General features: G+C 36.6%; 2 protein-coding genes and 1 pseudogene across 2 annotated transcripts; 1 reads left to right on the top strand and 2 right to left on the bottom strand.

Annotated features, from left to right (window-relative positions):
• Positions 1-87: 87 nt before the first annotated feature.
• Positions 88-2,972, bottom strand: LOC111803495 (actin-7). Its single transcript, XM_023687928.2, has 5 exons — positions 2,819-2,972; positions 1,923-1,994; positions 1,413-1,806; positions 713-1,326; positions 88-627 (listed from the first exon to the last, which is right to left on the bottom strand). Exons 2-5 carry the CDS (start codon positions 1,980-1,982, stop codon positions 562-564), a joined length of 1,134 nt encoding a protein of 377 aa, XP_023543696.1. The 5' UTR covers positions 1,983-1,994; positions 2,819-2,972; the 3' UTR covers positions 88-561.
• A 2,269-nt stretch (positions 2,973-5,241) lies between these two features.
• Positions 5,242-6,124, bottom strand: LOC111804233 (RING-H2 finger protein ATL78 pseudogene; annotated as a pseudogene).
• A 3,533-nt stretch (positions 6,125-9,657) lies between these two features.
• Positions 9,658-13,411, top strand: LOC111804393 (Autophagy-related protein 13). Its single transcript, XM_023689179.2, has 3 exons — positions 9,658-11,245; positions 11,327-11,499; positions 12,740-13,411. Exons 1-3 carry the CDS (start codon positions 9,890-9,892, stop codon positions 13,119-13,121), a joined length of 1,911 nt encoding a protein of 636 aa, XP_023544947.2. The 5' UTR covers positions 9,658-9,889; the 3' UTR covers positions 13,122-13,411.
• The last annotated feature ends 491 nt before the right edge of the window (positions 13,412-13,902 follow it).

Genomic DNA, 13,902 nt, shown 5'->3' with positions numbered 1-13,902 from the left:
ATAATGGGAATGGGTAATTAGGAATGAAACTGGATGGAACATACATTCATTTACTTCACAAAGGTAAGAAACATTGAGAGAGACATCTCTGGAAAGCTCAAAAGGCAGTATCAAGATTTCAATTCCATAGCAAGTTTACGACCAAAAACTGACACTAATATTTCGCATACAATAAATATTAACATTAATGTTCTCAGGAAAAACCTTCAAAAAGAAAAGAAAATTGGAAAAAAAGTATATATTTAGGAAAAGCATCACAATCACTCTTTCTGCTACGAATATCCCTAAAATGATATGGTCGAGAACCACAGATGACAGAACAGAACAGATTCTTTTTGCCACAAATCTGGAGGGTCACCAGCAATTGTGAGCTTCCAACAACAAGGCCACCGTATGAATGGAGAATCATAGTGAATGAAAATGCATTGATACAACAAATCTAACAGAGTCCCCCCCTTCCTTCCTCCTTTGACGCCAACCAATCTCAGTTCAACATTACATGACACAAAAAAGCCAACTAAAGGGAAAAATAACTCACCAGCAAAGAAACTGACCAGCAGCTCAGAAACACTTCCTGTGGACAATGGATGGGCCCGATTCATCATATTCACCCTTTGAAATCCACATCTGATACAACAAAACGCAAGGGTTAGTGCCATTTGTGAATTCAAAACTATAACGAAATACTCTGTGGATGCAAGAATAGATTTACCTGCTGGAAGGTACTTAGGGATGCGAGAATAGACCCTCCAATCCAGACACTGTATTTCCTTTCGGGTGGGGCAACAACCTTAATCTTCATGCTGCTGGGAGCGAGGGCTGTAATTTCCTTGCTCATCCTGTCTGCAATGCCAGGGAACATGGTTGAGCCACCACTGAGGACGATGTTTCCGTAAAGGTCCTTTCTGATATCTACGTCACACTTCATGATGGAGTTGTAGGTAGTTTCGTGGATTCCTGCAGCTTCCATACCGATGAGAGATGGTTGGAATAGAACTTCTGGGCAACGGAATCTCTCAGCTCCAATGGTGATGACTTGTCCATCAGGAAGTTCGTAGTTCTTCTCAATAGAGGAACTGCTCTTTGCAGTCTCGAGTTCTTGTTCATAGTCAAGAGCAACATATGCCAGCTTCTCCTTCATGTCACGGACAATTTCCCGTTCAGCAGTAGTGGTGAACATGTAACCTCTTTCGGTGAGAATCTTCATCAAAGCATCAGTGAGGTCACGACCAGCAAGGTCTAAACGAAGAATTGCATGAGGGAGGGCATAACCCTCGTAGATGGGAACGGTGTGACTCACACCATCACCAGAATCCAGCACAATACCTGTTCAAAGTAGAATCTTTATCAATACCAAATAATCCAAGTTCAAAATTACATCATTGTCATTCAAATAGAATTCATATACACACCAGTTGTACGTCCACTAGCATATAGGGACAGAACGGCCTGGATGGCAACGTACATAGCAGGCACATTAAACGTCTCAAACATGATTTGAGTCATCTTTTCTCTGTTAGCCTTTGGGTTGAGTGGAGCCTCAGTCAGAAGCACAGGGTGCTCTTCGGGAGCAACACGAAGTTCATTGTAAAATGTGTGATGCCAAATCTTTTCCATGTCATCCCAGTTACTGACTATACCATGTTCAATGGGATATTTCAAGGTAAGGATACCTCTTTTGGACTGAGCCTCATCCCCAACATAGGCATCTTTTTGGCCCATTCCAACCATGACACCGGTATGTCGGGGACGACCAACAATACTGGGAAAAACGGCCCTAGGAGCATCATCACCAGCAAAGCCAGCCTGCACCACAAAAAATGACATTAAATTAGAGGAGGAAATGAAAATCCTTGGGATAAAAATGGATGCAACCAGGACACAAACACAAGAACACAGGATAAAAGACCCAATGAACTGACCTTCACCATTCCAGTTCCATTGTCACAAACAAGTGGCTGAATATCTTCAGCGTCTGCCATTTTTTTCAAGAACTGCACAAAGCATTATAAAAATAGAAGTTGAATAAATAAACCACACATAGCAATCTAGTATTCATGTCTCGGGCATCTTCCATTTACAATCCATTAATTAACTTCATGTAATTGATCTTCCAGACTCATCAAGTAATACAGGAATCAATATACTACTAAAAACGATTCCAGACATAAGACATCAAACCAGTAATCAAATATCTTATAGATCTTACAAACGAAAAGGAACACGAGCTGACAATAAACTGACAATCTTATCCGTTTTCAGATCGAGAAGCTACCAGAACTAATCTGAGTGATAAAAATGACACAAAAGCAGAGAACAAACACACTAAATACCAGATCAGACAACCAAAAGACCAGAATAGTTCGTCCATCAACTAAACAGACAAGAAATAAACAAAAACACGCACCAATCACCAGAAAGCTGCGCAGCTATGCGCGATTACAGAATTGCATGCGGAAATCAAAAGCTACGCATCGCCAAATCCTAGATCTCAGTTGCATAAGTACACACAGTCAAAACCCAAACCAAAATTTTCAGATCAGTTACATCGATCGGACAAAAATCACGGATCCACACCGATCGATGCAGAATTCCAAACCAGACACAAAGATCAGCAAAATTTCAGAAACCTCATCAGCAGAAACCGAATTAAAGCAACAAATCAGAAAATGAGAGCCCTGAAAAGCATAATTTACCAAAAAAACAAAAACCGCAGATCGAAGTTCAGAAGAATAAGAGACAGAAGCAAATGGCAGCAGAGTAGAAAGAGTGAAGTTAATAAAAGAATGCAAGTTAGAGAGAAGGAGATGAAACAAACCTTGGATTAAAGAGAGGAAAATGAACGAGGAAGAAGAAGAAGCCAACCTCCAAAGACGAAGGTGTGGCTGAGAGTAGTGAGAGTCGACCTAGCTAGCTGTGTTGCACGACAGGAATTACAGGAAGAGAAATCAGGGGAAGATAGGGTTTATAAATAGAGAGAGAGAGAGAACGCGCGGTAATGTAAATTCAAATGCAAATGCAAATGCAAATTCGGATGAAATGACGAATTTGGATTGGGAATTGAAGGAATCATTTCCACCACCAGAAAAGATAGGGTGACCTGGCTGACAGCTTTGCCCAGCCCCATTCTTCCCCTTCTTTCTCTTTTTCATCCAATCTCAACCGTTGGATCTTATCAAATATAAACATATTAATTAATAAATTCTGAGAAAATATGTATAATAAAACCCTTATTAATAAAATTTATTTATATATATAAGAAGAGGGATTTACACTATTTTATTATCTTATTATTTAGACAAAGTTGCTCTCTTAGTGGCAAACCATTACTCTTAACTCTACACTTTATATTATTATCTTAATTTGATTTTTCTTTTTTAATTAATACGATATTTTTAAAATGACAATTTTAAAATTCAATCCTAAAAAAAAAATTTAAAAATATAATTAATACGTGTTAAACAGTTAAATTATGTTCTATTGGCTATAGTATATTTAATAATTTATTCGTCTATCACCATGCGTCATCAATAAGAATCACTCATATTTACAAATAGAGATGTTTATAGGATGAGACAGAGATTTGAGGAATATTGAGGATAGGGACGAAATAGGAATGGGGATACAACTCATGTTTCTCGGCCCTGTTTAGCCAACAGAGAGAAATCTCTTATCATTCACTCAGTCGTTTCCTATCCAACTTCAAATTATAGGTTAAAAGAACCTCTCTATTCACGAACCCTAAACCCTAAAATAAATGAAAATACTGTTTTGCCCTTGAAAAACAAAAGAGGTTGGAAAGAAGATAATTGCTAAAATGATGTTAAAATCTTTTTTACTTTAAGAAACAAGAAAATATGAATTTTTTAAAAAAAAAATGATATAGAAATATGAGTTGGAAAGTGGGGAAGAAGGCAAGGTAGATGTAAATTAGAAGCAAAGATTAATTGGAGGATGTGGGTTTGGTAGTGTGTCTTTGTTAGGTCCAGTTTAATAATGCATTGAGGATTTGATGGTGGGGTGGTGACAGATTCTTAAAAATGGTTCCTCAAACTCCGGCAATTTAATGACGGCGGCCTTTAGATCTTCTCATCCGGCAACCCCCGCCCGCTTCGCATCCGATCTACGGCGGCCAAACAGAATTCAGCTCGTCCACGGATGGCGGCGGGTCCGTCAGGATTGAAGCTTTGGTCACTAATAGCTTCCTGAAGTCAAGAAGAAGGGAAAAAAAAAGGAAGAAAAGTTGGCGGGCAGCGGCCGCCGGCGGAGATGGGATTATGGTGGAGAGGAGAGAGAAAGATAAAAAGTTTTTACAAAAAAAAAAAATAATAATAATATTATAAATAATATATATTTGTTTTTAAAATGATGAAGCTGACTAAGATAGTTTTAACATTAACTTCAGAAGTAAAATGTATTTACATTTATTATTATTTATTATGATTGAAAATAGGAAATGTCACGAGCTAAGAGTGAGAATATTACCAAGTGAAGTATAAATAAGTTTAAAAAAATTCTAGAAAGGTCGGGATTGAGAGGGATGTGTCGAGGTAACATTCGAGATACACATCACCAACAACATTCCACAAAGACAGCAAGACAAAGGAACATTTGCACATGGTACAATGCTTCTATATATATATATTTTTTGAGGTATTTGGGTTGGTGTATGTGATATATTATATATGTGTTCTAACAAACCCAACATGTGAACTCTATCATCCAAATTCTCCCTTTTTCAGTGCAATTTATGTTTTGCTTTTCACTCTCACCTTCCATTCCCATTCCTCTCTTGCCTTCCTTTTTTTTGCCCCTTTTTTCTCACCTTCCTTTCACTCCTTTCTCCGATCCATTCAAATTCTAGACGAGAATTGCGCTAATCACGTGACACGACTTCATATTAATTAATATCTAATCAGAGATAATTCATTATTTAAGATTAATTATCGACCTTTTAATAGTTTTTATATTTAATAATCATTATTGGTAATGAACTTGTCACGGTAAAGAATTCTTAGTCTTCCTATATATATATATATTCATTTAAAAGAATTTTTTAATGAAAATTTTATGTTTTTCAATATAGTTTTAAAAATATAAAATATTTTAATAATATAATATTTCACATAGGTTCTAAAAACTCAAATTTCAATATTACTAAAATAAATTTAAAATTTTATAAATTAATTTAAGAGTGGGGATGAAAATAATGTTAAGACAAAAGTTTAAATTTAGAGCTAATTGATCGGAAAATTATAACCGAAACCTTTTTATTTGAGGGGAAAAGAGTGGAAGAGGTATTTACATTTGAATTTAGTACCCTAATCTTGGCTAGATGTAATAATCCTAATTAATTAAAAGAAAAAAAGAAAAAAAAAAGATGCTTACTTGTAAGCTAAAGCAAAAAGAACCAAAATGCTCCATCAATCACAAAAAAAGCCCAACCCCACAGCCCCACTTACCACTTCAATCTCATCTACTACTTACTTTACCTATAGTTGCACACCAAGCCTTCCCGTTCCACCGGAGCAATAACAACATTCACAACCACTTCCTCCCCCGGAGGTGGCGGCGGTGGCGGGTCAATAGCGATGAACTCGCCGTCAGGCGCCTCCTGGCTGCCTCCAGCGGCGATCTTATGGCAACTGTCAGTGAGGCAATTGCGGCACTTGGGGCAAGAATTATGGGAACTCAGCCATTTATCAATGCAATGAACATGGAAGCCATGGTAGCATTTGGGCAATACACGAACCCGATCCCCACCCTCGAATTCCGACAAACAAATCACGCATTCCCCATCGATTCCCCTTAATTTATTCCCCTCTTTTGGGTATTCCACCGTCGGAAATTTCTTTAAGACATTTCGTCGAACACCTTTCGGATGCACCGCCAAAATCCCACCGCCAAGTCCACCCGACATCGTTGCCAACAAACTGGAACACCGCAACGCGCATTTTAGGATCGCGTTGAGACCCAGAGAGCAAACTAGAGCACAGAGGAGAACCGAAAGGACCATCACTACGTTCATGTCAAAGCTCCCGAACCCAGGTCGCAGCTGCGCTGACACCGGCGGACTGGCGGTCACGGCGGGAAGGAGAAGCCTCCTTGAATTAGTGATAGACATGTGGGGAGAATGTTGAAAGATTAAAGATTGGAGTTTTGGAATTGTAATTCATTATTTGTGAGAATGATGAGAGAACCTTATATAGCAAAGGCAAATTAATGGATTGTGGGGATTGGGGAAGAAGAAAGCTGACGTGTCTTTATATATATATATATATATTTTTTTGGGCTGTCTTTTATTTTTTTAAAGCTTTCTTCACTGTAAATTTTATTTTTTTTATTTAGAAAAAAAACACCATTTGCCTTGGAAAATCCAAAATTTTAATTGGGAGTAGATTTTATTTATATAATTTTCATCCATTAATATATATGATCATTGAAATTAGAAAGAATTTATACCATAAGTTTTAATTTTGATTTTTTTTTAATATAAAATAATTTAAATAAAGTGATACGATTTAAGTTGATAAACTTCTTGTCTTAAATACCTATAATTCGAGATTTCGAGATTGTTCATATTCTTTATCTAAAATAGAAAGAAAAAAAAAAAGCATCTTTGAAATTTCAACACTGTGCTCATGTATATCTTCCAGTATCGTTGGGAAATTTCGTATCGTGAGGCTGACAGCGACAATATTTAAAAGGTCTTGTCAGTAGTAGACTTAAGCTCGCTCTTACAAAAGGTCTTGTCAGTAGATTTAAGTTCTTACAAAAGGTCTATTAGATACTTTTTAAAGTTCGTGAACATTCTAGAAACAAATTTACAAGGTGAGGCAAGAAAGTATTATTCATTTTTATCTAATTCGGAATTTAATTTCGATTTTTTTTTTCTTTTTTGAGGGTTTAAATATATGACCTCTTTATTAAAGACAACCGACACGCCTCTTTAAGACGGGTTTTGAGAGACCTCATTTTTTAGAACGAGGTAAAAATGAAATCTCGATCATCGACTCTTGAGAAAAAGTAGAGAATGTTACAAAAAAAAAATTATTGCAGTGGGTTCCAATTGCAGCCATCCTTTAGAGCAACAGCTCAAATGCCATAAGCTTTGATCTTTTTATTTTATATGCTTTCTTTTAACCCATTAATTAAATAACAAAATAAAATAAAAAATAAAAAAGCACACTATTTATGATATTGAAATTAATTTTTTTGATTGATAGTGATACTTAATTTGAAGAATAAAAGAGCGTTACAGCAGATTCCAACTATCCAATGCTTTCTTTTTATTAATATTTTTTTAAAAAAAGTTGTTATTTTTCTATTCAAATCCCAAATTAATTACAATTTTAGAAATTTAAATACCGAACAGTCACAGACTTTAAATTATCTGTGATCCAGTCACTGAAAAAATGTGTACTTTGTTGATATAGGTAATAACTTTCAATTTTTTTAAGTCATTCTTAGTCCTATTATCTCCAGTATCACTCTCATTCGGACGGGTCTCGGTTAGTTTATATATTTCTCCTAAACTCGAACAACACATTATCCGAACTAAAACTAAAGGTCTTAGAAAAAAAAAATCTAAGAGGCGGGTTTGAAAGTGCTTTATGAAAATTGCTCCTAAAGACGAGACTTTAATTTTGAAAAACTTTATTCCTTCTTTTATTAAAAAAAAAAAAAAGATCTTCTTGTGATTGTTGAACTTCAAGAATTATTACGATATATATTTTCGATCAAGAGCTTAAATGTTTAGAAATCTTCAACGAATTAAGATATGAATAACATTTCTTTATAAACACAAATCCCTTCGTCACCGTCGAAGAGATCATAAAATCTTAGAGAATTATATTAAGAGATAACATGTCTAGCTATGGGAGGTTGAGAAAACTCGTAAAAAAAAGCTTTATAAAAAGTGATTAAAAAGAAATAATTTTTTAAAAAATAATGGGATATTTGAAGCTTGGATTTGATATTATCGTATTAAAGTGATATATCAATGTAGACACATGAAAACGAGCATTATACTCAAACTAAAGCAATGTTATCTATTAGATCCTTTTGGGTAAAGAAAATGAAAGCTTATAATTTTTTAATTTTTTTTTTTAAATCATAATGATAAATCGTCGCCTAAATCTATTTAGATATTAATTGTTATAAAAAATAACGTATGGCACTTTGTGATTAGATATTATATGTTTTAATGTGAAAATGGTACATTAAATTCTAAGTAGTTGTATTTTTTATTATAATATGGTAATGTTTGTCAATTTTATTTAACTAGATATGTTTAAAAAATGAGATTCTTCTTTCAACTCGAGACGGGTTTGCTAGAAATCATGTAAGTATCATAAGCTTATAGATTCTTTCGGCTCGAGACATGTTTTTTTAGGTGAGTTATGTTGTTTTCTCCATAATAGTATTAGTGTGAGATTTGAAATCGATTAGGGAGAGGAAACCTCTCCCTAATAGATATGTTTAAAATCGTGAACCTGACGACGATATGTAACGGACCAAAACAGACAATATCTACTAGTGGTGGGTTGAGCTGTTACAGTTGGTTATTCCACTCTCGATAAGCAGCATTGACAATATCATCATTTGGTCTCGATAATATTTTCATGCATTTTATTTTTAAATATTTAATTTTAAGATATCTTAAAAACTAACGCATAAATAAGATAATCATTAAAATTACCCCACAATTATAATTTTTTTAACGACACAATTTTATAATTGGGTTTAAAATATGCGATGATTATGAACATTGTTATATTGTTATTTTATAGTACGCTTTAAAAATTATTTTTTTGACAATAAAACTATCCTGAAAACAGATCTTCTATGGGCCCAAATGGGTTGCTTTTTAAGGCCCAGGCCCATTTAAAGCTGAAACACAGATCTTATATGGCCCAAATGGGTTTCATTTTAAGGCCCAAGCCCATTTAAAGCCACGAGATGATTAAACATTTTTTAGTCCAAAATTTGCTATTTTTTTTAGACTTTAAGCTGAAATTATCGATAGACAACTCGTAGAAACAGATTCTTTAATATTAATTTTAAATACATTTTTAATTGACAATATTAAAATTTTAATATTTAACCTAATGTTTCACCTATAAACATATATAATAGGTTAATTTTGAACCGTAATTTTGGTATATTTTTATATAAAACGTGAGTGGACGAAGATTTCACAGAGTCAGAATGAGGACGGGAATTGGGATATAATATCCTGTTTAGTTGCGGAAAAAAAAATCTCTTTCCACCATCTCTCCTCATTCCCTATTTAAATAGAATTTCCACCATGTTTGGAGCGGATCATCCTGCGAGACTGAGATTTCACCGGTTAAATGAATATTTCTAAAACTAATAAATGTCAATACAAAATTAACTCAGTTGCCATAAAATATATAATACATCAAAACATTATGTTTTTTTTTTTTAACACGAAAAAGTCATTAAAAGAATAATTTTTTGTAATTGGGAAGGAAAAGGGTGGCGATGGCATTCAAAACCAGATAGTTCGACCCCTTCCCCTTCGTTAATCATACAGTGTTCAACGGTGGATCCACGCTTGGTCTCTCTCGAATCGCTTTCTTTCGGCCTTCCAACTTTAAAATTTAAGTTCGTCATCACACCATATACGTACGCTACCTTCTTCAATTTCTTCTTCTTTTATGTTGCTTTTTCCTTCTTGGATAATTCGAATTTCAGCACTTTTTCCTTCTTTCTCGAACCGGGTTTCTTCACTGATCTCATCTTCCCCACATCGATTATCTTTATCGTGTTGCAGTGAATCGCAGTCAACTGGGTCTCCAAACGCTCCAATTGGGGTTTCCGGTAAAGGGTTGGTTTCAATTTTACTCAATTTTTTGTTCTTCATATGGCTTCTTCTCATAATACTCATTCCGAGACTGCAAAAGTTGAGCAAATTCTTACTGAATTCTTCCCTAAAACGCTACAAATCATACTTGAATCGAGGTCCCCTTGTATTTCATCGCGTAATTTCAGTGGTGATCAAGTTTTGTGTTCTCCATCTTCCTCCTCCTCCTCCTCTTCGAGTATGAGGCCGAGGGATAAGTGGTTCAATTTGGCCCTTCGTGAATGCTCTGCTACGTTAGAGAATATTGACCTCTGGCGTCCTAGCTATCACGAACCCATGGTCATAGATGTTATTTTGGTGCAAAGGGAATTTGGTTTAGACTCTGTGAATGCTTCTCCTAGGAAAGATCTTGTTAGGAACTTGTCTTTGAAAGACAAACATCCATTTTCTTTGAATTCTGATAAGGAAGAGTTTGGATGTCAAACCAAGAGTGAGAAGGTTGTAGAGAGATGGATGGTTCATTATGAAAGTAGGAAGAACCGGGATACTAATTCTGGCTGCAGAAGGTCTAGTAATAGCACTGCACACACTTACAAGAAAACCATTTTACTCTTAAGATCTTTATATGCCTTTGTGAGGCTTTTACCTGCTTATAAGGTTTTTCAAGATATCAGTTCATCTGGTCAAATTCACCCATTTACACTTGTTCATCGTGTGTCGTCCTTTGTTGAGCCTTTCACTCGAAGAGAAGAGGCCGAAATGCAGCGTTTCGTGTTCACTCCTGTGGACACTTCTTGTGGTAGACTCTGTCTCTCTGTGTTGTACCGTGCATCCCTTTCTGATATAAGCTCTGAACCATCAACTCCTATGTCGCCTCAAGTTATTCCTGAATATGTTGGGAGCCCATTGACAGATCCATTGAAAAGGTTTCCAACACTCCCTGTATCGATAGCCCCATCCCATGGATCTCCATCGTCGTTACAATTCTCGAGACGTCATAGTTGGAGTTATGACCGCTTTAGACCCTCCCCCCCTTCGGTCTCCTTTTCACCTTCGCCAACGTATTCAGAATCTCATGCTTTAGTTTCGAATCCAGCCTTTTGCCGCTTGCCTCCTTCGAGCTTACCTTCACAAACAGCTGAAATGGCTATGGGACATAAAGATAATGTGAATTATGATGAATATTATCCTTCTCCTGTCTTTTCCCCCTCACCCTCGTTGTCGCCACCAATTGGTATTCCTGTAAGGCGATTGCCGAATGGTCTATTGCAGTCTGAAAGTGCTCCTCAAAGTGCACCTATAGCAAAGCTTCCCCATTCCCCTGCATTATCAAGCAAACCGAATTTGTCGCCATCCTCTCCCCTTAAAGCTTCTGGGCCGGGTATTCCATTGCCCGCTGGCTCTGCAATTAGAAAGGTATATATATTTCTTCTTATCGTTATTTCCCGCTCTGAATGTGTTGTGCTCAATGTCTTGATTTGTTTTTATCTTCTTTAGTCATTTTCTCTTGGAAGAGATGAAAGCCGAAGAATTTCAGGCTGGAGGGTATCGTCGAATAACTCACCAATTTCAAGAAGCTCCAGTAGATCTTTTCCAGATGATCTTGATGATCCAGAGTTTCCCTGCCCCTTTGATGTGGATGAGGATGAGATGACGGATAGAGGTAGCAGGTAATGACTGCTCACATTCTTCTCTTTCTGTGACAGTAATAACTAAATATGCAGAGATGTTGTGATTGAATTTATTTCCCTGCTTATGTTTGAGATCAAATCTTGTCTGCTACTTTTCTACTTTGAACACGACCAACTTACTCTTTGATTATTTCCTATACACATTATTTTTCCTCCGTAGCTATTAATTGAGAGAGCCAAAGGGATGAACTGTACAGATCTAAAGACCCCTTTCTAGTTAGGACATAAATCAAGAGATTCACTCTATTCAAGGTAATAACTTGGGTTAAAAATCCTCTGATTATGTTCTAGCAGACGTGTTTTAGTTAGAACCTTGAGGGGAAGCCCGGAAGGGAAAGCTTGAAGAGGATAATATCGGCTAGCGGTGGGCTTGGGCTGCTACAAATGGTATCAGAGTCAAAACACCAGATGGTGTGCCAGCGAGGACGCTGGGCTCCGAAAGGAGGGGGGGTGGATTGGGAGATCCCACCTCGATTGGAGAGGGGAACGAGTGCCAGCAAGGACGTTGGGCCTCGAAGTGGGGGTGGGGGTGGATTGTGAGATCCCACATCGATTGGAGAGGGGAACGAGTACCATCAAGGATGCTGGGCCTCGAAGGGTGGCGGATTGTGAGATCCCACGTCGGTTGGAGAGAGGAACGAAACATTCTTTATAAGGGTGTAGAAAGTTCCTCTCTCTAGTAGACGCATTTTTAAAACCTTGAGAGGAAGCCCGGAAGGAAAGTTCAAAGAGGACAATATCTGCTATCGGCGGGCTTGGGCTGTTACGCAAAGTGTAAAGAACAACCGGAAACTCGGCTTAATTGATTCAGTTATCAGTTAACCAATAGCTCAAATTTCAGCTTTCCAGAAACTTACAAAGAAATTTCTACCATTCTCTTCAGAAGCTCCTTTCCAGAAGAAGTTTTGGATAGTTTTCTTTAACTTCTTAATTTCTCTTCTTTTGGAGTCCAAAATATCTCACAATGGCACTTCCTGATATGATAAAAGCCATCTCTCAACATCAAAGCTCCACGATTTGGTTAATCGAGGAATAATTCGAGGTTTCGTTGGAATTTTGGCGGTGCTGAAACCGAGCATCTCAAAGAATAGTAGCAGGACATAAATTCCTTTGCTTACCTTTCCTAAACTGCCATTTCCTTCATGTTTTATCCTGTGATATGTCTACAATATACTCAAATTGCTGTCATACTGAATTTGTACATTTAAATCTCGCCTAGACCTGAATCCTTTGACCAAAAAGGAAACATTTGTGAGATGCTGGAACCCGGGGGATTCTTCCCAATCCGTAAATCTCAAGACGCTGCCGTTGGCGCTCTAGTACGTATGCTTCAAAAAGCTCCACCACTTCGCCAGGACTTCACCGATTCAGCCGCAGATCTTGTACGACCCTCGACACCCGATTCCCCAAGTAGAAATCCCCAACAGGGAACTCAGATATCTAAATCATTGGCTTCAAAGGGCCGCTATGCTGCCTCCTCTAGTATCACAACCTCTGGTCTTTTTGTGCCTAAAACTACAGCTGATGCATTGGAAGAACTACAGAGCTACAGAGAGATGAAAAATTTGTTGCTCAGGCAAGCTGGAAAGACTCCCATATGATCTGCAGTGTAGGTACCCATCTATGTGAATATTTAAATCCTATGAATACATGTACAGTAGTTTCCCTTTCCAAGTTGCAGCTCTGGTTGGCTTCCATTTTTCTTCATGTACATATTTATATGTTATATATTTGGGGAGACTGAGCGTCAAGTATATGCAGTTATGACCATATGAATGACCCTTTGAGGGCACTTACAGCTATATCCTCTGTAAATAATTTAGTACAGACTTGCTAAATCATTGAACTGTTTATTCTGTTTTTCATTGGAAATTTGAAGCTAATTTCATTAGTTTATGTTGTGCTCTGTCAGAACTGTCTGTACTGATTTATGTATGTAGAGATAAATGTTTTCTGCTGTTTCTTTTTCTTTTTTAATATGTTATTAATGATTCGAAGTTTAACAAAGTGTCTAATAAATCTATGAAATTTTTAAGTTTGTGTATATTTGATTCTTAAATTCTATAAAGTGTCAAATATGCTCTTAAACTTCCATCTTTATGTTCGATAGGTTCTTGTATTGACATGTTTTATGTTTTTTGAAATTCATGGATTTACCGAGCATAAAATTGAAGGTTTGAGGGACGCAATTAAATATTTTAAAAGGTTTTTTTTTTCTTTTTTTTTCCTGCTAAAATGTATTAAATTCTAAATGATTTACCAAAACTGTATTTTACCCTTAAAAACAACTAAAAGGGCTCGGAAAGGTATGGAATGAAAATACGATACTTGAGTACTAGAAGGCTGGGCTGTGGTGGTGTTTCGTTTAATCGCATGCTCATA

Source organism: Cucurbita pepo, chromosome 10, assembly GCF_057944985.1.
Source record: "Cucurbita pepo subsp. pepo isolate OVF chromosome 10, ASM5794498v1, whole genome shotgun sequence".
NCBI classification, from domain to species: Eukaryota; Viridiplantae; Streptophyta; class Magnoliopsida; order Cucurbitales; family Cucurbitaceae; genus Cucurbita; species Cucurbita pepo.
Note: the sequence above shows the minus strand (reverse complement) of the source record. Positions and strands in the feature narration are given on the sequence as shown.

Coding starts and splice junctions, on each gene's coding strand:
- LOC111804393 (XM_023689179.2), top strand. CDS start 9,890: ATGGCTTCTTCTCATAATACTCATTCCGAGACTGCAAAAGTTGAGCAA. Junction 11,246..11,326: donor CTGGCTCTGCAATTAGAAAG/GTATATATATTT, acceptor TATCTTCTTTAG/TCATTTTCTCTTGGAAGAGA. Junction 11,500..12,739: donor ATGACGGATAGAGGTAGCAG/GTAATGACTGCT, acceptor AATCTCGCCTAG/ACCTGAATCCTTTGACCAAA.
- LOC111803495 (XM_023687928.2), bottom strand. CDS start 1,982: ATGGCAGACGCTGAAGATATTCAGCCACTTGTTTGTGACAATGGAACT. Junction 1,327..1,412: donor TGCTAGTGGACGTACAACTG/GTGTGTATATGA, acceptor TACTTTGAACAG/GTATTGTGCTGGATTCTGGT. Junction 628..712: donor CCCTAAGTACCTTCCAGCAG/GTAAATCTATTC, acceptor TTGTTGTATCAG/ATGTGGATTTCAAAGGGTGA.